Source organism: Rana temporaria, chromosome 5 (assembly GCF_905171775.1).
Source record: "Rana temporaria chromosome 5, aRanTem1.1, whole genome shotgun sequence".
Lineage (NCBI taxonomy): Eukaryota > Metazoa > Chordata > Amphibia > Anura > Ranidae > Rana > Rana temporaria.
Genome location: NC_053493.1, coordinates 340,571,936 through 340,597,373, shown reverse-complemented (window position 1 = coordinate 340,597,373; position 25,438 = coordinate 340,571,936). Strand labels below are relative to the sequence as shown.

The 25,438-nt window shown below is 42.1% G+C and overlaps 1 protein-coding gene across 1 annotated transcript; it reads right to left on the bottom strand.

Moving 5' to 3' along the window:
- Positions 1–246: 246 nt before the first annotated feature.
- Positions 247–3,040, bottom strand: LOC120941160 (protein ANTAGONIST OF LIKE HETEROCHROMATIN PROTEIN 1-like). Its single transcript, XM_040354445.1, has 2 exons — positions 2,944–3,040; positions 247–1,210 (listed from the first exon to the last, which is right to left on the bottom strand). Exons 1-2 carry the CDS (start codon positions 3,021–3,023, stop codon positions 331–333), a joined length of 960 nt encoding a protein of 319 aa, XP_040210379.1. The 5' UTR covers positions 3,024–3,040; the 3' UTR covers positions 247–330.
- Positions 3,041–25,438: the final 22,398 nt, after the last annotated feature.

Sequence of the window (25,438 nt, the reverse complement as noted above, 5' to 3'; positions counted from 1 at the left end):
TGTTTGCAGATCCTTGGGGGAGTGACTATCTGTATTTGTCATCCTATTATGACGTTATTGGCCATGGTGGTCTTACAAAGACATCATCCTCTGTACAATGACACCCAGCAGAACACACATAACAGTGTCACCAAGCCAATTTTTGGTGTTTTTGTCCAATTGCAGGTAGAGAATAACTTCGGAGTCCTTAATATTCTGCCAAAAGATAACTTTAATATTTTTTTTTCAAGCTGCATTCAAATTACACATAGTGACATTTTTAGCTTAGTATTTTATGTTTTAATATTTAAAGGGCCATATATTTTAATGACAACACCACATTTTTTGGTTTTAAATTGCCTGCATCTGCCAAGGTAACTCGCCAGCTGGCGATAGAAAGTAATTAAGAAATTGATCTCGAATCAATTTCCCACTGCTAGTGCCCCTAGTCAAACTCCACTGTGCCGCCTCCATGTTATGCATCATGGAATCCTCATAATCAATTCCATCACGTTCTCGCACATAGTTGTGCAGTGCACACGCAGTTTTGACAGCAGAGACAGCATGCTCCAAACTGAGATTGATGGCGGTGTGCAATATTCTCCATTTATTGGCAAGAATTCCAAATGCACACTCTACTACTCGACGTGCCCTAGTGAGCCGATAATTAAATATTCTTTTATCATTGCTCAGCGCTCTACTTGAGAATGGTCGAAGAAGATTTTTACCAAGGGCAAACGCTTCGTCCCCTACAAAAACAAATGGGAGGGCTGGCTCATTTGTTCCGGGCAAGGAGGAATCGTTAGGTAAATCCAGACTATTCGCCCTTATCATTCTCCCAAATGTGGAATGATTAAATACACCAGAATCCGAGCTGCTACCATAAGCACCCACATCAATATAAATGAAATTATATTTGGCATCTACCACTGCCATTAATACAAACGAAAAATATTTTTTATAATTAAAAAACTGACTCCCACTATCAAATGGCCTCAGGATGCGTATGTGCTTGCCATCGATGGCTCCCACACAGTTTGGAAAATTACATCTCTCCCAGAATTCATCTGATATCTTCAACCAATCTTCTTTTGCAGGCTTTTTGAAGACCAATGGTTTTAGTACATTCCATAAAACAAGGCATGTTTCATGTACAATGCCAGATATAGTTGATTTTCCAACCTTGAACTCATAGTGGAGACTTCCAAATGAATTTCCTGTAGCTAGGTACCTTCAACAAATAAGAAATATTAAATAATTATTATCTTCTCTTTTTTACAGTGGTATACATCAAGAATCGTTGGCGAAGCATGCGTGATGCCTTCAAGAAATACAACAAACATCTAAGAGAAGTGAGGGGGCACCAGCTAGAGTACCCTATATGTATGCAGAGGACCTTGCCTTCTTGAAACCACTCATAGAGATGAGAGAGTAAGTTATCCTCTACATCATCTATGTATCGTGACTATATATTTTGCATTAGTAATGTTTCTCTTTTTTAATAAAAACAGGACCGAAGCAAGTTGGGACGAACAGGATGTCCTGGAGGATCAACCAGAGAGCCAATCTGAGGCCCAATCCGTGCCAGCAGTTTGCATTGATCCAAATGAGGAAATACCTGAAATGCCACTTGGGTCAGATCTATGGGTCACAAACCCAGAGACTGACTCTGGATTGCCTGAGCCTATGCCTGGACCCTCCTCAGCTCCGACAACCATTGCGCGGCCTGCCAAAGTGGCACGTAAGCGAACGCCAGTATCGCAGATGGACATAAGCGAGCGTCTTCTAGAGATGTTACAACAAATGGCTGGAAAGGTGGATGCTTTCTTATGTCCAGCTACAATACTGGCGCTTAATTTTGTACCATTGATCAAAAAAGTTCTACCTGAGAGATATTTAGAAATGCGAACCACAGTAGAACACGTTCTGCAGTCATTTACAGTGCCAAGCGAGCAACATACATTGGAAAGGCCATATGTAACAAAAGAAACAACACACATACACTTACCAATGTCAGGCCAGTACCCAGACCCAGGAAACCAACCTTACCCCTATGTTCCTCCATCCTACACTTCAAGCTTTCAGGAGCCAACTTCAATATATGAGGTACAACAGAGGCGAACTCCATATCCCATCCCATCCCCAATCCCTTCAATTATGCCACAAACACAAATGCAGGGGATGTATGTGCCACAGCAACATGGGCCTCAGACACATGGGCCACAGCAACATGGGCCTCAGACACATGGGCCACAGCAACATGGGCCTCAGACACATGGGCCACAGCAACATGGGCCTCAGACACATGGGCCACAGCACCATGGGCATCAGACACATGGGCCTCAGACACATGGGCCACAGCAACATGGGCCTCAGACACATGGGCCACAGCAACATGGGCCTCAGACACATGGGCCACAGCACCATGGGCCTCAGACACATGGGCCTCAGACACATGGGCCACAGCACCATGGCCCACAGCACCATGGCCCACATCACCATGGCCCACAGCACCATGGCCCACAGCACCATGGCCCACAGCACCATGGCCCACAGCACCATGTGCCACAGCACCATGGCAAGTCTAGCCATGCTTCAAGCACCGAGATTGATGAATCTACCTCAGCAAGTCAATACTCCTCAGACACACCATTATTTCCCAAAACATATCAACATCTCTAAAGTTTACGTTATGCCCACAGTAAACAAGCATGTGTGCATATTTTGAATCAAAGTTTAATCCAGAGGTAAACTTGAAGGCAAAGTTTTTATTTTTTATATTAGTCCAAGCAAATATATGTTGTCTATTTCTTTATTTTTGGGAAAAAAGTAAAAAATAAATATATTTTTGGGCATCTTATGTCTGGTTGTTCATTTCTAAGTACAGATGTTGGATAGTTGAAACCAAAAATGAATACATGCTTCAACATCAATTTGAAAATGCACATAGGTGTGGAAAAGTACCTTAATGTGATTAATAATCTTTGTGCAGGCTGGATGCTTGCTCTGAAGCATGTGTTCTGGCGCTCCAAACTATGGTACATTAGTCCTAACAATTCATCAAAACTTAAAAAAAAAAAAAACATTCTTTAAAAATTTAATATGGAACAATGGAGAAAGAAAATGTTTAGCAAAATTAACTAAAAAATCACCTGGTTATTGACATGCGTGTATAATTAAAAAACTTGTCCTCATGCCCACGGAGATCTTCATATAATATCATGAACTGCCCTCTTTCATCCCTATTTGCAATGATAGGATGAACCCAGTATCTTCTTCTTCTACTCCTCCTTCTCCTCCTTTCAACTTCCAGCAAGATTGCTGCTGTTGCAGCAACAACTGTAGGCATGATCATGGGCAGGGCAGCACACATTTCTTCTGAAATCCAAATCCTATTCCACACTATACTGAATGCTCGTGAAAAAGGAAGAGTCCAAGAAAGGTCACTCCCTTTTATTACCTACATCATCACACAGCTAACAATGATTGGCCCTCACCAAAAACGCAGCTCAGATAATTATTTCTTCTAAATCGCACCCGATCCGCAGCTAAACCGCAGTTGATCCGCAGAACACCCTCTAGAGAAATTTGCAACGGGAACGCAGCTCAAAAACGCAACGCACTAGTGTGATTCCGGCCTAAGTTATTCTCCTGGGCAGGATGAGCAATGCAAATAGATGGAAACTGCAGCATCAGAAGCTGAAGTTATAACTAAACACCTTTTTCTCAATATATTGTTTCTGATTAGAGAGCCAGTGTTACCCCCATTTGGTACTGGTACTTGGGACCCAGTATACATTGATATTTATAATGTTGAATTTTTAATGGTCTGTGGAGCATATTTTACAGTTACAAATATTCCAAAGGGTCTCAAACAACTTTCCTGAAGGTCTTAAACCATTCTTTACCTCCAGTTTGGAAATGTTTTATATAGATCTCAACCACTTGACCTCCGGATGATTTATTCCCTTTCATGACCAAGCCACTTTTTGCGATACGGCACTGCCATACTTTAACTGACAATTGCGTGGTCATCAGGGATGGACTGGTCATTGGGACTACAGGGAGTTTCCCGGTGGGCCGATGGCTCAGTGGGCCGGATTCAGTGACAGCGGACCGCCACCCCCCTCCGCTCCTCTGTCTCTCCCTTCCCACAGTGCTCACCTGGGGGGAACAGAGAAGCAGGGGGAGGACCAGAGGAGCAGGGGGGACGACAGAGGAGCATGGGGTAGGGGACAGACAGCTGACTCAACAGCTATGGCCTGGGAGTTTCTCACTTCTGCCTAATCCTGTCCCATAAGGGGGGGCACCAAACTGATTCTTTGCTCCGGGTGAAATAATGTCTAGCTTCCCCACTGGTACTGCCTATAAAAGTACCAGTACCAGCTGGTCTACTCTAATAAAGTAGAATGGCTAGTGAAGGGGGAGAGGGGGCTTGGGTGGCCTTTGGGACAGTCTGGATGAAGTCCAGGGCCAAATTTTTGTCCCAGTCCAGCCCTGGTGGTCATGCAACAATGTAACCAAAAAATAGAGCTTTCTTTTGGTGACCATTTGATTCGTTTGACCATTTGATCACCACTGCATTTATTATTTTTTGCACTGTAAACAAAAAAGACCAACAATTTTGAACAAAATATATATTTGTTTTACTTTCTGCTATAAAGCATATCCAATTGAAAAATAAATCAAATTTATTCATAAATTAAGGCCAATATGTATTCTTCTAAATTTTTTGGGTAAAAAGATCGCAAAAAGCCTATATTAATTGGTTTACGGGAACCTTATAGCGTTTACACAATACGGGATATATACTGCAATTTTCATGTATTTTTTTTATATTTGTGTGTATATATTTATATATATATATATATATATATATATATATTGCAGTGGACAATTAGAGACTTAAGCCCTGTACACACGATCGGTTCGTCCGATGAAAATGGACTGTTTTCATCGGTGTTAAACATCTAGGGCGATCAAAGGGTAAATGTGTGCCTAGCTAGTGTTTGTGTTTACCACGTGTGCTGCTTTTACTAGGGGAAGAAATGTATTTGAGAATCCCTGCTTTGCAGGAACACAGAAACCATCCCTTCCCCCTGTCAGAATGAAACTCTGTCTTGTTTACATAGGCAGAGCTCCATCATGAGTCTGTGCCTGTATTCCTATTTTTTTAACCTATGGATAAATAACCGATGGGGTCCACACACGATCGGTTTGGTCTGATGAAAACGGTCCATCAGACCGCTTTTCATCAGACTAACCTATCGTGTGTACGCAGCATAAGGCATGTGTAGGCAATGTTTTTATTCCTGGTTACTAGTTGCCATCCTGCACACACCAAACGATCATTTTCTATGAAGTTCACCAGGGCCAGACGTAACTGCTCTACTGAGGAAGGTTTTAATTAGGAGTGCAACATTATAGCCTCACGACTTAATTCACGAGAGTACGACAAATGTAATATAGATAGAGCAGCCTGTCTCTCCATGGAGAAAAATAGAATTACCTCTTGGAGGATTCTGGTCTTAAGAAGAGCTTTAGTAATAGTAACAGTAAAGCCTCATACACACGACTGGTTTTCCTGCCAGGAAAACCGGCCGTGTGTATGCTTCCTCGCAGTTTTCCTGACAGAAAAAATGCCAGGAATCCCGGCATGAAAATAGAGAACCTGCTCTCTATTTTCCCGGCGGTTTTAAAACCAGCAGTGTTCCTATGGGGAAACACTGCGAGGGAGCATACACACGGCTGGGATTCCCGGCCCAAGCTCTTCCTGCAGTTTTCCCGACGGGAAACCCGGTAGCATGTACACAGGGAAACTTATCGAGCAGGTTCTCGGTTTTCCCGTCGGGATTCCTGGTGGACTTTATACCGCCGAGAATCACGGTCGTGTGTACAGGGCTTAAGAGTTCTAATGACAGGAGTTCAGTCACTTTTGTAACTGCCTTCTCCTTGGAATTTAATAAAATTAAAAACATTATAGATAAATATTTACTAATACTTTCCACAGATGGAGATTTGACACCAATACTTAGGTCGGGCTGTAGGTTTTCAAGCCGCGGTGCTAAAACGCTAGGAGGCCTTTTGTCCCCAAGTTTGTTTGAGTCGCAGAAATACAAAAAAATTTGGTTGAACACTGTGAGCTCTTACATTTGTGGGAATAACACATGCCGTTTCTGTAGTACACACTCTAGACAACACAAGATAGTAGTTTCATGTGCCACAAGATTAGAATTCACGATTCCTTAAAATATATCAACTGTGGCACTAGCAATGTTGTATATGTTGTGGAATGCGATAAATGTAACCACAAATATGTGGGTTGCACCATGAGATCACTGAGAACTTGAATCAGCGAACATTTTCATGGTGCATCTTACAGTACTGAAAAAGGCTTATCCAATGTGTCTAAGCACTTTAAGTATGAACATCACGGCAATATAGCATCCTTTTCGTACTCAGGCTTGGAAAGAGTTATATTATCCTCAGTTGGGGGTGGAGGGACATCAACCGTGCACTTCTTTTACGTGAAGTCTTGTGGATTTTCCACCTACAGACAAGGGTACCTGCGGGAATGAATCACCGCTATGGTGTGGACCTTTTTATGAAATAAGTTTATGTCCTGGAGTTATGGGCATTGTATTATGCCCATCGCTTGTGATACACTTTGAATGTGTACTATCTTTTATGTATATTCTTTATATTTCACATCTTTTGAATTTTTTCATTTATATATTTTTTTCATTAAAGATTCTCTTATAGAGCTTTAATATATGTATTTTCTCACATGTCAAGATAGTCTTTGTATGTTTTGTAGCTCATGTGTTGTATTATAGCTAGACTCTTTGCTTCTCACTTGTCATCTTCACATCTGTTGACAATTTTTAACCAATCACCTGATTTCAGTTGAACACAGTGGCCCAGATTCAAGAAGCAATTGCGCCTGTGTAACCATAAGGCTCTTATGCCACGCATATCTTAGGCAGCATTCTAGCGATGACCGCTAGGGGGCGCTCCCATTGTGCTCAGTGTATAGTATGCAAATTGCATACTAACACCGATTCACAATGTTGCGCGAGCCCTGCTTACGCAATTTACGTTGTTTTCGTACGGCGTGTTTAGCGTAAGGCTGCGTCGCGACGTTCGTATTTTACGTAATTTGCGTAAGTGATTCGTGAATGGCGCTGGACGCCATTCACGTTCACTTTGAAGCAAATGACGTCCTTGCGACGTCATTTGCCGCAATGCACGTCGGGAAAGTTTCCCGACGGAGCATGCGCTCTACGCTCGGCGCGGGAGCGCGCCTAATTTAAATGATTCCCGACGAGATCATTTAAATTAGGCGCCCTTACGCAGGGCAAGTTTACACAGCACACATGCAATTTACGGAGCTACTGCTCCGTGAATCGCAGGTAGCGCAGTAAATTTGCGGGGGCGCAGGGCAAAAATGCTGCCCTGCGCCTCCGCAAATAAGGGGCAAATCTACCTGAATCCGGGCCATTGTTGATTGAAGAGGAGCAGTAGTCATGTGATAGTATCTTATGAGACTAATGCAGCCACTGTGCCCATCAAACTCCGCCACTGTGCCCATCAAACTCAGCCACTGTGCCCATCAAACTCAGCCACTGTGCCCATCAAACGCAGCTACTGTGCCAATCAAACGCAGCCACTGTGCCAATCAAACGCAGCTAATGTACCCATCAATAGCCCCTGCTCATTAAACAGTCCACATTCAGTGAAAGTTAACACACTGCAAAGTTTGCAGTACATGAACTTTCACTGAATGTGGACTGTTTAATGAGCTTGTTGCACAAATCACTTTTTTAATGATATCTATGACTATGCATATTTATAATTTATTTAATCCATATTGAGCACTGAGGGAGGTGAAACATCCATTAATCTACATATAATATTCCACTACGATTGTGTTTTCCTGGTTAGTGAGTATGGAGGAGGAGGGAGGGAGTGGGCTGTTATTTACCACTGTGTATTAACCCACATGTGTGACTCTATAGTCACATGGGCTGCTCAGATGTGATAGGGAGGAAATGCTCAGCATAGAAACTCACTGAAAATTGATCATGTGCAGAGTTGCCACCACAGCTGCAAAATCTCTAGCTGAATTGGGGACATGGACAGAAGGTGGAGATAGAGAGCAGCAGGATCAACCAGTTTTATTTACAGAATACAGAAAACGAATCCCATAGTGCCTGAGTGAGTATGAACAGTATCTAATACAGAATTTATTGATCATTTTTATGATGTGGGTTTAGTGACACTTTAACCGCTTAAGCCCCGGACCATTATGCAGCTAAGGGACCTGGCCCCTTTTTGCGGGTTTTTTTTGCGTCGCTTTAACTGACAGTTGCGCGGTCGTGTGATGTGGTTCCCAAACAAATAGAGATTTATTTTGGTGGTATTTGATCACATCTGCGGTTTTTATTTTTTGCGCTATAAACAAAAATAGAGCGACAATTTTTAATTTTTGCTATAATAAATATCCCCCAAAAATATATAAAAAAAACTTTTTTTTCTTCAGTTTAGGCCGATACGTATTCTTCTACATATTTTTAGTAAAAAAATTGCAATAAGCGTTTATTGAAAGTTATAGCGTCTACAAAATAGGGGATAGTTTTATGGCATTTTTATTAATAATTAATTGTTTTACTAGTAATGGGGGCGATCTGCGATTTTTATCATGACTGTGACATTATGGGCACACATCGAGCACTTTTGACATTTTGGGACCATTGTCATTTTTACAGCAAACAGTGTTATAAAAATGCACTGATTACTGTGAAAATGACACTGGCAGTGAAGGGGTTAACCTGTAGGGGGCGCTAAAGGGGTTAAGTGTTCCTTAATCTGTGTTTCTTACTGTAGGGGGGCTTGGCTGGACGTGTGATGTCACTGATCGTGGGAACAGACGATGACAGGGAACAGACGATTTGTAATCCTTATGTTGCTAGCATTAGCAAATAGAAGGTATATTATATTTACACTTTTTAATCTTTTTTTCTTTTTACATTTCTTCAGTTGCTTCCTGGTTTCTGGCCTAGGCCAGAAAGATTTAGTACATCTCAGGAGTCTTCATGGGCATTTTTTATTTTCATCTGGGGGAAGGAAGGGATTTTCTCAGCTTAGCACACCCTCCTGCCTGCATGTCTGAACTAAGGGCAGATAAATTCCAGGAAGTTAATGCTACATGAATCATCTGCCCTTAAAGCGTAGTTCCACCCATTTTCTAAACTTTTTCTATATACGACCTCCTTAGTTAATCTTTTTCACATTGGCATTTACATCTTTTTTTCTGTCTAGAAATACTTTTTTAATCTCATTTCTTCTTGTCCTCCGGCCCTAATAGCCTAAGCTATTAAGTCATTAGGCGATTTGCAAGGGTTCCTGGGATAGCGGCGTCATGTATCCCAGGAGTCCCTGCAAATCACCTAATTCCCGAAATCTCGCGTTATTTGCAAATGACGCGAATGATTGAGAGACCCGCGCTCTGACAGGAGGAAGGGAGGAGAGGGGCAAGCGGGGGAAACATTCTGAAAGCTTGCCTCCTCCCTGTCACACCGCTGCCCGAGTTGTGCTGAGCTGCACCCCGCCCTGTCACCATTTCACTAATGGGGCGGATGGGTGGGGGGGCAGGGGAGGGCACTTGACAGCACCTCCTACAACAGGCCAACGCCGTTTCTAAAAGCTTGCCTCCTCCCTGTCACACCGCTTCCCAAGTTGTGCTGAGCTGTAGCCCGCCCTGTCACCATTTCACTGATGGGGGGGATGGATGGATGGATGGGGGGGGCAACGGAGGGCACTTGACTGCACCTGCTACAACAGGCCGACGTCGACATTGCTATGGCAACAGGTCAGTAAGAAGGACGGTCTCGCTGAGGCATCACTGCGCATTAGGGGTGCAACGGATCAAAAAACTCACGGATCGGATCGATCCTCGGATCAGGAGTCACGGATCGGATCATTTTCGGATCAGCAAAAAAAAAAAAGACAAATCTTGTTACACCCACCAGAGTTTTTGATTTCACAGTTCTTCTCAACACAAAACGGAGCTTATGTGCTTAAATACAGTGTTTGGAAATCCGACATGTACGAAAGTGGTGTCACCAGTTCCCTACTGTGACCTGAACTATCCCAATCATCAGATCCCTTTAGTGTCATTGATCGGCGGGCTGAGTGTCTAGTGAAAATCCCCCCTACGTGCTCAGTCCATACAGATCCCCCCGATCGCCTCCTCTCTCTTCTCTGGCAAGCAGCAGGACGCCCGGTGCGGCGGCGGCAGCGGCTCCCCGTGTGGATTCCTCAAGGTGCAGCATGGAGCTCATCGCTGGGCTGTTAGTAGTCAATGACATATTGAGCTCAAGTGCCCACAAACTTCCTAGGAGCAGCCTGCATCCCCCGCGCCGGGTGGACCTCGATGGCCGCCGCTTCGATAGCTAGGCCGAAAGCCGCTGCCTTTCCTATGGACCGGGAGGCCCGTGGATCGCCGTGTGTCCCGACCCGAAGGTGCTGATCTGTACGGATCAGTTGCACCCCTAGTGACAATACTTGATGTGTTCCCACTGTCATATGGCATTCTTATGCCACAGTGCCTACACACCGTCACGGTTTTATCCACTAACCTCTTTCCTTCATCATAATATTAGACAGGGAAGCCAAAATGCTCCCATACAGGGGATTTAAATGACGCGGGGCATTCAAGCTCCTCCGTTCGCCATTACCACGCTGTGTGTGGACTGAACATGCGCAAATTATTATTATTTTTTTTTAGAAAACAATCCTCGGATCACGTGTGTGCGGTTCGGATCAATCTTTTTCGGTTCGGATCACGGATCAATGACGATCTGTTGCACCCCTACTGCGCATGTACAGAAGTCCAGGAAATGAACACAGGAGGGTTTCAGATGCCCACAGCCAAAATGGAACCTGCCTGCTTCCGAGATCTGTGATTAAAAAACGATTTTTCAAGAAAGTAAAAGCGCAATAAATATAACATGTTAGAAATATTAATTTACATGTTTTGACAATTACAGAGCAGTCTTTAAAAAAAATGTTTGGGGGACTGGAATTCCCCTTTAATCAAAGTGATTTCTCAACAAAATAATGCATAGAGACATTTATGATTGGGTGAGTTTTCTTTGAACATTAAAAATTAAGTTCTTCTTTAATAAAAATGCTGCCTGTTGCTTTAAAGCCGATTGTAGTCTGGCACTTCTAATATGCCTGAATTCCTTAGAAGGTTGCAAAGAAGCATCGTGGTTAGTTTTCTTTTATGTCCTTTTTTTTCATGTACCTAAAAATCCTGATGCACAATTGTAATTCACTGGTGGGATGTTTGTCAGAACAACCCTAATCCCCTCTGCTGAGAACAATTAATTGTGTGATCTAATTGTACAGCCTAATGAGCAATTCAGGTATAATCACTGGCACTACAGAACAGGTTGGAGTGGAACTTTGGGGTAACCCAATTTAAACTAGTGCCTTTTTGTTTGAAGCTAAACACTCTCTATCAATCTTCATATCTATTTTGGAGATTTTAGTGTGGTTTTAAAAAAAATTGGGAATACATCTTCAGGCATTAACTATAACTTGCTGGGAGATTGGGTGTTAAACAGGCCACCGTGAATCACAAACCTTTAGGTCTTCTGTAAAAAAAGAAAAGAAAAAAAAGAAAACCACATTGCCAAGTGACATAGGGCCATTGCCAATTTTTTCCCATTGCTCATTTCTGACAGACTCTGGAAACCTTTACATCTGTAGGTTGGCCTCGGAACATCATGAAGATCCCTCGGAAGAAGTTTTAGCCAAAAAGCAGAAAGTTCAGGCTGACTTGTTGTCCCTGTCCCCCTTACCCCTCCTTGGGATTAACAGATGGAAGATGAGATGATAAAAGGACCATTCAACCTAAATACAGCGTTTGTGGGGATTTTTTGGGAGTTGCCATAAACTATATGTAATTCCCACACTAAGACAGATAACTATTGTCATGTTAGGATAAAAGATTTGCTGGAATATAATTGTAGTTTTGATCTATGTTAAATAAACAAATATTTGTAATTTACTAAGAGTAATACATCATGATTATATCATTTGTGTAGCACTCAATAAGTCAGCAACACTGTGTAAACTATGATGATCTCTATTTTATGATTTGTCATCTGCTGAAACAGATGGAACACAGTGCATCTCCAAGTGAGGTCAGTAGCAGGTGAGACAGGACATGCTGGATACGTTTTCACAAAGCTCTGCACTATAAGCTTCATCAATCAGGGTGGAATCTATGTAATGCCAATAATCACAATAAATTGCAGTAATTAAAAGCAAGACACAGGAACACATTACGCCACAGTTAATCTGCTACCAAAACTAAGATTTTATCATTTTAACTTGGCAAACATGGTAAAACGTGCACAGGAGTAAATACCCCCAGAGCCACTGTTGAAGTTATCAATCATTGTTGGCAGAGATATTTAGAAAACCTATAGAGAACTCTAGTACACATTTTCCTTGTTTCTTTATACTCTTTTATCCTCGTGTCATCTGGATTTGTCTATTGTTTTGGCCTTTTAGGGGCTCACCCATCACAAGCCATTGTCTTATCTGAAAACTTTCCAAAGTTGATAAGCCTGAAATTGGAATGGGATGAGGGGCAGAGCAAAGGGAGGGGATAATAGTGGCAGGCACTGCACACCTCAGTGAAGCAGGGGCAACAGTTTAGGAATGAGGCTCCAAGATAGCAGCAGTGCTTCCTTGACATGGTTATGGTCAACCCACTGTAATGAGAGCTTATGTCAATGTTAAGAATATATCAAGCATGACTCTTTCAAATGAGTGTGGGTCTACAAATGAAAAACATGAAAATATGATACCTTCCAACCAGTTACCTTTAGCACCAGTTTGGATTTTGAGAATACCAAGCAAATTGTGTGCGGATATTTACCAATTTTTCAAGAGGGTCAAGACTGAGGCCCCATACACACCATAGAATCTATCCGCAGATAAATCCCATCAAATGGGTTTCTGCGGATAGATCCTATGGTGTGTACACTCCGTCGGATATTTATCCGCAGATAAATCTCCCCTGGGATGGATTTCCAGCAGATGGATATTTGCCGACATGCTCAACAAATCCATCTGCTGGAATCCATTCCAACGGATGGATCCGCTCGTCTGTACAGACTTACCGGATCCATCCGCCCAAAGGGATTCCCCGCACGCGTCGTAATGATTTGACGCATGCGTGGAATTCCTTATATGACAGCGTCGCGCCCGTCGCCGCGTCATAATAGCGGCGACGGCGCGACACGTCATCGGCAGAGGATTTCAGCGCGGATTTCAATGCGATGGTGTGTACACGCCATCGCATAGAAATCTTCTGAAATCCTCGAGAGGATTTATCCGCGGATACGGTCCGCTGGACCGTATCTGCGGATAAATCCTCTCGTGTGTATGGGGCCTAAAGAGTTATTATCATTAAAGAAAACTAGCATTTGGGACTTTAAATGAGGCATGTGAAAAACATACGCCGTCGCCTCCATCCCTGTTGGATACAAAAAAGAGGGGAGATTTTGGGACTTTAGATGAGATGCGTTTTTAAGCAAACTGTAAGTATAAATAAAGTTGTAAACGTTTTTATTCAGGGTCACACTTACCACCCAAACAGCAAGCCAAATTCAACTGTCTAACTGTATATGTTAAAAGCAGAGGATTGGTTGCACGCATTTGCAAGTACATGATTAAGCTGCAGAGCCATCGCCAAGGCTCTCTGCGTTCTGCAGTCCTAACTAAACTTTTAAAGTCTCCTCAATAGAGGCATATAAATACTGATGGGTAGATAGAGGGCAGGTGACTAGGTGTGTGTCCCCACCTCCACCTATGCTTGGTATCGTAGTAAGGAGCACTGGAAAAAAAAACGCATAAATGTATAAGGGTATAAAACGCATCTCCATCTCTGTATGGTATAAAGAAAACTAGCATTTGGGACTTTAAATGAGGCATGTGAAAAACATACGCCTCCATCCATACACTTTTTTGGGACCATTGACATTTATACAGAGATGTAGACAAGGGAGTTTTTTTGGGGGGATTTTTACGGGGTGTCAGCAAAAAATTGTAAATTCAATACTCCAAAAATAAAAAATAACAGAAATGTTATTACTACAGACAACACATAGTTAGAAATATTGGCTACAGATTGTGTGCATAAATACAGTCAAACATCTAAAGTTCAAAACAAATGGAAAGGTTTCACTCAACAATAGCATTGGAGTGATTGTCCCGAGATGTTTCGCCACTCAGGGCTTCCTCAGTGGATGTTTTTAAAGACACAAGATGTAAACTGCATAGAACAGAACACAGTTAAAACCATTTATAAAAGTTTTTAACATAACATGAAATCAATAACAAAATAGACTGTCAACCGCCATGCCCACCCCGATCGCTCACCTATATTGCAATCTTTAAAGTTGCGGCTCGATGTTGAGTCAGACAAGATTACCCTCAATGGGTAGCACACATAGGAAAATGCCCAAAATAATTGTTTGGCTGAAATCTTTAGAAAAATTGGTTGGAGATCAATAATCACTATTAATTACCACCATACTGGGTGTGCAGTATACCCGTGTGGTGTCCCAAAATGTGCAGACTCACCAGTAATAGGTGCGGTGTCTGTGCCTAAATACTATAGAGAAAGAAGGGCTACAGGGGAAAGATTTCCACCGTGAAGAGACACAGGCGGACCATGCTGCTTAATATGGGATACATTTTATTAGAAAAATATATTAATACAAAAAAGGGGCCAAGACCAAGTACTCACCACAACACCAAGATCATGTTAAAATTAGACAACATTGTCTGTTTAAGAGCAGCTGCATCACGCTCAAACCATGCATTCACACACACACACACCTATAACAAGGCTATTGTTAATAAACGTAGGTATTATTTGTGTCTCTTCACAGTGGGAATCTTTCCCCTGTAACCCTTCTCTTTCGGCTGAAATCTAGCCAACAGATCATTGTAGAGAGTTATTAGTAAGACTACTTCATGTAGAATATTAAGATCGCTCTATTAAAGAGTGAAGGTGTTGAGTGAGTAATAATAAAAGGGAGAGAGAAAGCAAATGCTGGAGAACTGTAGTAGGAAGTGAGGTTCAACAAATGGGGAGAGAGAGGGAATGAGGAGAAAGGAGAAGGGGAGAAGATGGAAAAGGGGGGAAAAGGACAAGGATTAGGAAAGGGGAAGAGAGGAGAGGGAAACAGAGAAGGGAGGAGGATAAAGAGGGGGGAAGAAAAAGGGAAGGGGATGAGGAATGAGGATGGGAGAGGAAGGACAGGGGATGGGAGAAATGGAAGGGAACAGAGGGCCAGATTCACGTAGAACTGCGGCGGCGTAACGTATCGTAGATACGTTACACCGCCGCAAGTTTTCATCGCAAGTGCCTGATTCACAAAGCACTTGCGATGAAAACTACGCCGGCAGCCTCCGGCGTAAGCCCGCGTAATTTAAATGGGCGTGTGCCATTTAAATTAGGCGCGCTCCCGCGCCGGACCTACTGCGCATGCTCCGTTTTGAAATTCCCGCCGTTTTTAAATTTCGACGCGGGAACGACGGCCATACTTTATACAGCAATACGATTGCTGTGTAAAGTTAAGGCACCAAAAACGACGACTAACTTTGCGACGGGAAACTAGACTAGCGGCGACGTAGCGAACGCGAAAATCCGTCGTGGATCGCCGTAACTCCTAATTTACATACCCGACGCTGGTTTACGACGCAAACTCCCCCCAGCGGCAGCCGCGGTATTGCATCCTAAGATCCGACAGTGTAAAACAATTACACCTGTTGGATCTTAGGGATATCTATGCGTAACTGATTCTATGAAACAGTCGCATAGATACTCTGAGAGATACGACGGAATATCTGAGATACTCCGTCGTATCTCCGCTGTGAATCTGGCCCAAGGTTAGTGAGTCAAGGGAAACAAAAGGGGGGGAGAGGGGTGGGGGTGGAAGAAAAAGGAGGGGGTTGCGGGAAATGGGTGCGGGGGGAAGGGATGAAAGGAGTAGGAAAGAGAATAAAGAAGAAGGAGGTGAAGTTAAAAAAGTAACGATTTATAGAACTTGAGGGAATGATGGGAAATAGATGATGAGTTAATAAGAAGTGGGAAAGTGAACACCTGAATAAACAGATGGAGACCCAAATTAGTGAGTGATTATTAAGGGTGTGCTCAAAATTTGTATTATTGTGGACCACATAGCAGGAGATGATTCCCTAGGGAAAGGGAAAAGAAGGGAAGGGGGAAGGTGGAAGAGATTATGGCAGATCTTGTTGGATGGATATGTGGTCAAAGCTATTGGGACAAAATATATGGCCTAGAGAAATGGTTTGAAACAGTGTTTCATTGAGACCGGGTTTGTCATGGCCTTGAGGCCATGTATGCTCTGAGTCTTGAGCTGTAATAGAGCTCGGTCCACACTGCCACCTCTAGTTTTTAGTATGTGGTCAAGGGCAGAAAAAGTGATCATTCAGGAATCAAAGTTGTGGCAAGGACCCACATGTAGGCTAACAGCCGTTTCCATTTTTCTTTTTACAATGGGAATGACGTGATAGGAAAATAGAGAAAAAGCACTCACATTGCCAACATACGTAAATAATATATTAGAGAAAAAAGGGAACCCAAAAGTGAAAAAAGTGAAACCTGTTCAGACTTTAACGGCATAGTAAACAATAGGGATACATAAAAAAATAATTTTAATCGAAAAAGGACACATACATGAAAAACAGTGTAAATATTAAAAATCATACATATAGATACATATTATATGATGAGAACCCGAGTGCATCAATAGGTTTCGCCGTTAGGCTTCTTCAGGACACAGTTCAGGATTCAATGATTGCAAAAGCAAAAAAAAGGAACTCACTATATAAAAAAAACATACATTTATAATGACAGTTATAAAACATCCATTTTTATGAAAGCACTGAATTATCCAGCCAGACAACCGGAGACATATGTAGATATGGAAAACAGGATGACATGAATATATCTCACAAATAATTTGAGTCTTGAACAGCACAGTGGCCACCGCAGATATCCAATATAGGAAAGGAATAAGCTAATGCAGAGAAAGCGCAATGCTGATGCATCAACGAGAAACGCGTTGATGCACTCGGGATCTCATCATATAATATGTATCTATATGTATGATTTTTAATATTTACACTGTCCTTATATTTCATATGTGTCCTTTTTCTATAAAAAAACATTTTTTGTATCCCTACTGTTTACTGTGCCGTTAAAGTCCAAACAGGGTTCACTTTTGGGTTCCCTTTTTTCTCTAGGGAATTATGTGATCTCTGATACTCTTAAAAAAGGGACATTTGGTTTTGCCAATATAAAAGCAGCCGCAATGGCATTGCATGATATAAATCACTCCCAAGGTTTGGCAGGTTACTTTTTGTCTGGTGGAATGTATTTGTCCATTCGGCAGAAGTACTTCATTGCTGTTGCTGATGAATCGACATACTTTGCATCCACCGCATGCAAATGTGCCTGTCTTGGTAACCTTTGGAGTAGATATTGTGTTATGATGGCTGTGCTCTATGCGGTCTTTAACAGATTTGGCTCTTTTATAGGTGATTTCTGGATGTTGTTTAATATATTTGTTAATTAAAGGATCTGTAGAGAGTTGTGGCCATTTTTTTTTATTTCACAAATTTGTTTGTGTTTTTTGCAATAAGGAGTACATATTCTAACACATTGCTTGACATCTTTGTTTTGGTTAGTTGAATATATTAAGGAGCTTTAGGTTTTATTGAAGGCCTTCTATTATGGCTATAGCCCCTACGCGTAGTCTCGAATATAATTCACGTACTGCTCTATGAAATTCCTCATCGTTAGAACAGCTCTTCCGTATACCGAGGTACTGACAATATGGTATGCTCTTTATCAGTGGAACTGGATAGGAGCTTGGCACATGCCGTAGAGTGTTTCCTGCCGAAGGTTTACGAAACAAGGAGAAACCCAAGGTGCCATCCCTGTTGAGAAATATTTCTAAATCTAGGAAACTTACTCTGGCAAGATCACATGTTATTTTAAATTTAAGATTGTATTGATTACAGCCAAAAATGGCCAATTCATCTTTTGTTCCAGTCCCAAACATCAATACATTGTCAATGTATTGATGCCAGGAGGCAACGTTCCCAAGCAGAGCTTGCACATCATCCCTGGCAAAAAGCTCCTTCTCCCAACCCCCCTAGGTACAGGTTGGCATACGATGGGGTAGTGGGATGCTCCAAAACAAATACATTCTGTGTAAGAATAAATCTGAGAAGGTCAACTATGAACTTGTTGTAGTTATTGGCTAATTTGCCTCTCTCTCTGAGGTGACTTTCAATTACCGTTAGACCATTCTCATGGGGTATAGTATTGTACAGACTTTCAATATCAATGGTTACCAACCATGTATTGGGGGAAAGGGTAACACCTTCAAGATTTTTAAGCAGGTCTATAGTGTCCGTGGTATATGAAGTAAGGGAAACCACATGCCAATTCAGATACTCGTCCATAATACTGCTGGCATTCTGAGTTAAACATTCACACCAGGAGGTGATATTAAAGATTTGTGAGTCTTAGGAAGAGTGTAGAAAGTTGAAATTTTGGGATTCTTAGTATGAGGGAAATTATAAGTATTCTTGTCAATAGTGCCTTGATGGTGGGCTTTTAGAATAATACTATAGTATTCATTACTATAATGATTGGTCACAGTTTTGCTAATGGGTCTGTACCAACTTTTATTTTGCAAAATTTGTAAACACATAGTTTCAGAAAAAAATTTCCATTATTACCAAATTGCTGCCCTTATCGGCCGGTTTTATTACTATTGTTGAATTGTTCTGTAGAGAAGTTAATGCCGGTTTTGTTTGTTCAAAAGATTGTTTAGTTTGGTCTTATACCAGGTAGTCTTTTCTATTTATTGGGTAGTCTGTTGTACAAAAGCCCAGATGTTGGGGTTATTATTTAGTAGTGTAAAATGACATGACTTAAGTTTTAAAGAGGAGGGGGGGGGGTCACACCATCCGGGAACATCTGTCAAGGGTTCATCGAGAGATAGGTCTGGCTCGGCGTGGCCCTTCTCCCATAACTCCATAAGATCATCAATTGCACAAAGTTCCTGCAAGGTATAAGTTCCAACATCCAGCCCTTGGGGGGCTGTCTTCCAACAGGTCACGATACATGGTGGATTGGCTAGAGGAAATTGAGGAAGCAGAGGAGATGTTAGGCATATTATCATCTCTATTAGGTGGTGCATAATTTGTTTCCCTAGGAAAATGTCTAGGGTGTACAGCGATCAGTACTATAAAAATGCACTGATTACTGTATAAATGTCACTGGCAGTGAAGGGGTTAGGACTAGGGGGCGATCAAGGGGTTCGTGTTTTATGCAAAACTACTGTGACCCGACTTGATTGACGTTCTTTCGGAACGGCGCATGCGCCGTCCGTGGAATTTCCCAGTGTGCATTGCTCCAAAGTACGCCGCAAGGACGTCATTGGTTTCGACGTGAGCGTAAATGACGTCCAGTCCCATTCACGGACGACTTACGCAAACGACGTAACTTTTTCAAATTTCGACACGGGAACGACGGCCATACTTAACATTGGTACGTCGCACTTATGCCTCATATAGCAGGGGCAAATTTACGCCGGGAAAATCCTAGCGTAAACGTCTGAACTTTACTGCGTCGGCCGCGCGTACATTCGGGAATTCGCGTATCTAGCTAATTTGCATACTCCATGCGGAATTTGACGGAAGCGCCACCTAGCAGTCAAAAAAAATTCAGTTTAGATCCGATGGCGTAAGAGACTTGCGCCTGTCGGATCTAATGGATATCTATGCGTATCCTATTTACGCTACGCCTCCGCAACTTTGACAGGCAAGTGCATTATTCACAAAGCACTTGCTCCGTAAGTTGCGGCGGTGTAGCGCAAATTGGCCGGCGTAAGCCTGCCTAATTCAAATGTGTAAGATGTGGGCGTGTTTTATGTAAAATCATCGTGACCCCACGTAAATGACGCTTTTTACGAACGGTGCATGCACCGTCCGTGAAAGTATCCCAGTGCGCATGCTCCAAATTAACCCGCAAAAAGTTAATGCTTTCGACGTGAACGTAAATTACGCACAGCCCTATTCGCAAACGACTTACGCAAACAACGTAATCGACGGAAAAATCGAAGCTGGCCCGACGTCCATACTTAACATTGGCTGCGCCTCATATAGCAGGGGTAACTTTACGCCGTAAAAAGCCTTACGTAAATGGCGTATCTGTACTGTGACGGCCGGGCGTACGTTCGTGAATAGGCGTATCTAGCTGATTTACATATTCTAGGCGTAAATCAGCGTACACGTCCCTAGCGGCCAGCGTAAATATGCAGTTAAGATACGACGGCGTAGGAGACTTACGCTGGTCGTATCTTAGTCAAATCTATGCGTAACTGATTCTAAGAATCAGGCGCATAGAGACGACACCGCACACTCAGAGATACGATGGCGTATCTGGAGATACGCCGTCGTATCTCCTACCTGAATCTGGCCCATTGTCTTTATATGATGTTTCCTGCATAATGCGCAGGTTGGCTTCAGAAACATCATTAATATAAATATATATGATCTAACTAAGATCCAAACATCCTTATTTTCTATGACTGCCTTAAGGCTATGTATTGTGGGATGAGGCTGACAGGAAACCTTCATTCAGTTTTAAGGAACTGTGTAGAGTTTTCACTTTCTTTATGAAGGTTGTAAATATTTTATATACTGATTTTTAACATGTTGCTTCTGGCAATGGCTGGACTTTATCTTTCCATTTTAATTGACAATTCACAAAGCTTTAATCTCTAAAAAAAGGAAAGGCAAAATTTCACCCAGCCAGGCAGGGGTCTAGGGGGTGCTGGGTGGGCTGTGCCCTGTCAGATTTTAGTTGTGCCCTCCCAGATCTGAGAGTGCATCCACTGATCCATCAGACAGTCTGATTGGGATAATTGATGTAAGCTGGACTCTGATCAGAGCAACTGATGGGGACAGTTGATGAAAAGAGGTACTCTGTTGGGGACCCTGATGTAAGGGGATTCTGATGGCGAGATGTTTATTAGTTTTGAAAATGTTTTAATGCAAAGCTTACAATCACGTTATTTTGATATTTATTTTGTACAGCTATTTTATGTAATTTTTGTTCTACTTGATACTAATATACACATTGTATATGTATATATAGTTGTGCTTATATGTTTACAAACCCTGGCAGAATTTCTTTGCCATTTTTAAGAGAATATGACTGATAACACAAAAACTAAAACTTTTCTTTCACTCATGGTTAGTGTTTGGCTAAAGCCATGTATTATCAATCAACTGTGTTTACTATTTTTATATCATAATGGCAACATAAACTACCCAAATTACCCAAATGACCCTGATCAAAAGTTCACATACCCTGGTGATTTTGACCTGATAACATGCACACAAGTTGGCACAAAGGGGTTTGAAAGGCTATTAAAGGTAACCATCCTCACCTGTGATCTGTTTGCTTGTAATTAGTGTGTGTGTATAAAAGGTCAATGAGTTTCTGGATTCCTGACATACCCTTGCGTCTTTCATTCAGTTCTGCACTGACGTCATGGGGAAAGCAAAAGAATTGTCAAAGGATCTGCGGGAAAAGGTAATTGAACTGTATAAAACAGGTAAGTATAAAATATAAAAAGATATCCAAGGAATTGAGAATGCCAATCAACAGTGTTCAAACTCTAATCAAGAAGTAGACAATTAAGGGTTCTGTTGAAACCAACCCACGGGCAGGTAGACCAACTAAGTTTTTAGCCACAACTGCTAGGAAAATTGTTCAGGATGCAAAGAAAAACCCACAAATAACTTCAGGTGAAATATCAGACTCTCTGAAAACATGTGGTGTGGCTTTTTAAAGATGCACAATAAGGAGGCACTTGAAGAAAGATGGGTTGCATGGTCGAGTCGCCCGAAGAAAGCCATTACTACGCAAATGCCACAAAGTATCCAGCATACAATACGACAAACGGCACAGAGACAAGCCTCAAACCTAGCACAAAATCATTTGGAGGGATGAGACCAAAATTTAGCTTTTGTCCACAACCATAAACGCTACATTTGGAGAGGAGTCAACAAGACCTATGATGAAAGGTACACCATTCCTACTGTAAAACACGGAGGTGATCGCTGATGTTTTGGGGATGTGTAAGCTACAAAGGCACCGGAACTTTGGTCAAAATTGAAGGCAAGATGAATGCAGTATGTTATCAAAAAATACATTTGCATTCATCAACCAGGAAGCTGCGCATGGGACGTACTTGGACATTCCAATAGGGCAATGATTTAGAACACAAGGCCAAGTCGACCTGTCATTGGCTACAGCAAAATAAAGTGAAGGTTCTGGAGTGGCCATCTCAGTCTCATGACCTCAATATCATTGAGCCACTCTGGGGAGATCTCATACGAGCCGTTCAGGCAAGACAGCCCAATAATTTACAGGAACTGGAGGCTTTTTACCAAGAGGAATGGGCATCTTTACCATCTGAGACGATAAAGAGCCTCATCCACAAATGCCACAAAAGACTTCAAGCTGTCCTTGATGTTAAAGGGGGCAATACACGTATCCAGGTACTAATTAAACATTGCGGGTTCCCTCATAGGTGAAGAACTTCTCCCTGGTCTTACCTTACACAGGGCACAGCAGCTAACATATGAGGCACAGCACAGTAGGAGGCACAGCAGCTGATATCACAGAGGCACAGCACAGTAGGAGGCACAGTAGCTAACATCTGAGGCACAACACAGTAGGAGGCACGGCAGTTGACATCAGAAGTGCAGGAAAGGGATTTACGGAGGGGAGGACCTGCCCCAGTTAAAGAAGAAGTAAACCCTGATGGATTTTACTTCCTCTTTTGCTTCCTACAAACCCTGCAAATGAAAAGCATAATGAGCTAGTATGCAATGCAGCTTTACCATAAAAGGCTGCCGTATGCAATGCATACTAGCCCATTATGTGACACAAAATGAAGCCTGCACTGTCCCCTGTGCAGGCCACGTCTATCTTCACCCCCTCTTCCTTCCAGGGCCGCTCTGAGACTGGCCTGGAGCCGTGCAACGTAACTTTCTCATCCAGACTACATATCCCACAATGCATGGCTCTGCTCACTTCTAGAAGGAAGGAAAATCCTGACATAGTTCAACAGACACTAGGGGGAGCCAAACTCTTATTCAAGAAACAATGAACCGTTCAACAGAATAACTATAGTAGCAACCCCAGGGCTACAATTGCTACTATTATAGAATACTATTAATAAATATAACTTTTATTCAAAGTAATGTACTGGCTCTGATAACAAGCCCTCCTGTTACCAGTAACACATAAAACTGGAGCATTCAGAATGTGGTGCAGATGTGCACAGTAACCAATCAGCTTCTAACTTCAGCTTGTTTAATTAAGATTTGACAATAAGCCCAGGTTCACACTGGGTACGATTTGGTACGATTTGAGATGCGATTTCACATGTCAAATCGCATCTCAAATCGGCGGCATTTGCCGGCAATTGTTGGCAATGGCACTGTCCTAATCGGTGCGACGCCGCATCTGCCGCGCTGCACCGATTTCAAAAAGTAGTTCCTGTACTACTTTTTGCGATTTCGGGCCGCGATTTACATTGAACCCTGCACAGATGTCTCTTAAATCACGGCCAAAATCGCGGCAAAATCGCAGCCTTAACCGCGATTTTTACCGCGATTTTGAATTCGCAGCAGTGTGAACCTAGCCTAAAAGCTGGAAGCGGATGGGTTTCTATACAGAGCTGCACCAGATTTTCAAGCTCAAGTTTTAGTAATTGATTTATAGTGAGCCCCCGAATAGTGTTGTCTGTAAGTAAAATATATAAGGATGTTCAGTATAGAGAGCTATAACTGAGCCAAGTCCAAAAGAGTTCCAGTTCTAAAGCCTTTATAATGTTCACCAAATGTTCTAGCTAACAGGAAAGTGATTTATTTGAAAGTATCAGTTTAATATAAGCTGTTTATTTTGCTTTCCCTTTCACTTGAAGTTCCGTGGGAACTAATATTATTTCAGCAACTGAAGTATTGTTTTCTTTGTTAATTTTGTGTTACTAGTGTCTCAATTTTCCATGACACCAGAGAGATGTGCGCATTATTCTTTCCAAGTATTGTAGCATGCAGGGTGAGAGTAATGTTGCGTACACACGATCAGACATTCCGTCAACAAAACTGTGGATTTTTTTCTGACGGAATGTTGGCTCAAACTTGTGTTGCATACACACGGTCACACAAATGTTGTCGGAAATTCCGAACGTCAAGAACGCGGTGACGTACAACACGTACGACGAGCCGAAAAAAATGAAGTTCAATAGCCAGTGCTTGATTCAGAGCATGCGTGTTTTTTTGTGCGTCGGAATTGCATACACATGATCGGAATTTCCAACAAGAAGTTTTGTTTTTGGAAAAATTGAGAACTAGCTCTCAAACATTTGTTGTCGGAAATCCGACAGCAAATGTCCGATGGAGCATACACACAATCTGAATATCCGACAAAAAGCTCACATCGAGCATTTGTTGTCGGAAATTCCGATCGTGTGTACGTGGCATAACACTCACTATTCCAAATTTAGAGAATTACATTTGTAGAGTGCTCAAGAGTGTTGTGGCCATGCAGTCATCATTACCTGATACATTTTTATGTGAATTGTATGACTTTTTGGGTCAAAAGCTAATTTTTTGAGTAACGAGTACTGAATGTGTGCTTTTGCATTAGGATGTGCGCACACAAGTACAATAATACTATGTGCCCATTGTCCACTCACCTAGTTGGGTGTTTTGATCATAACCAGTCACATGTATAAAAAAACAGAGGCCCTGGCAATAGATCACCTGGAAAGCAAGGGGGTTACAATGGCGACAAAGGGTCATAATAGGGTTAACTGAAAAAGTACAAAATGTATTGAATTTAAATTAAATACAAAAAATATCCAATGCTCAAAATACAATGAATAACAGTGCCACAGGATCACTAAGATCTATAGAAGCACCACAGGGGAGGGTGCATTACAAAACGGACAAACAAAAATCTAAAAACACAGGACACAACACGTAATGAACTGGTTGCCTTGGCGTTAAATCTCAGTATACACATATGATGTCATGCGATAAATATCTCTTATAAGTTACATAATTGGTGCAAGACCGTTGGATTTGTAAAATGACTTCCAATGTGTATAGAGCCCCTGGGAACTAGAGTGCCGGGGCAACCCTGTATTGAACTTGATGCCAGTTGAGGCTCAAGTAAGATAAATTATATTTCATCAAGGGAAGTCAATATCGCTGTATAGTCAGAGGCAGAAAAAGGTTAATT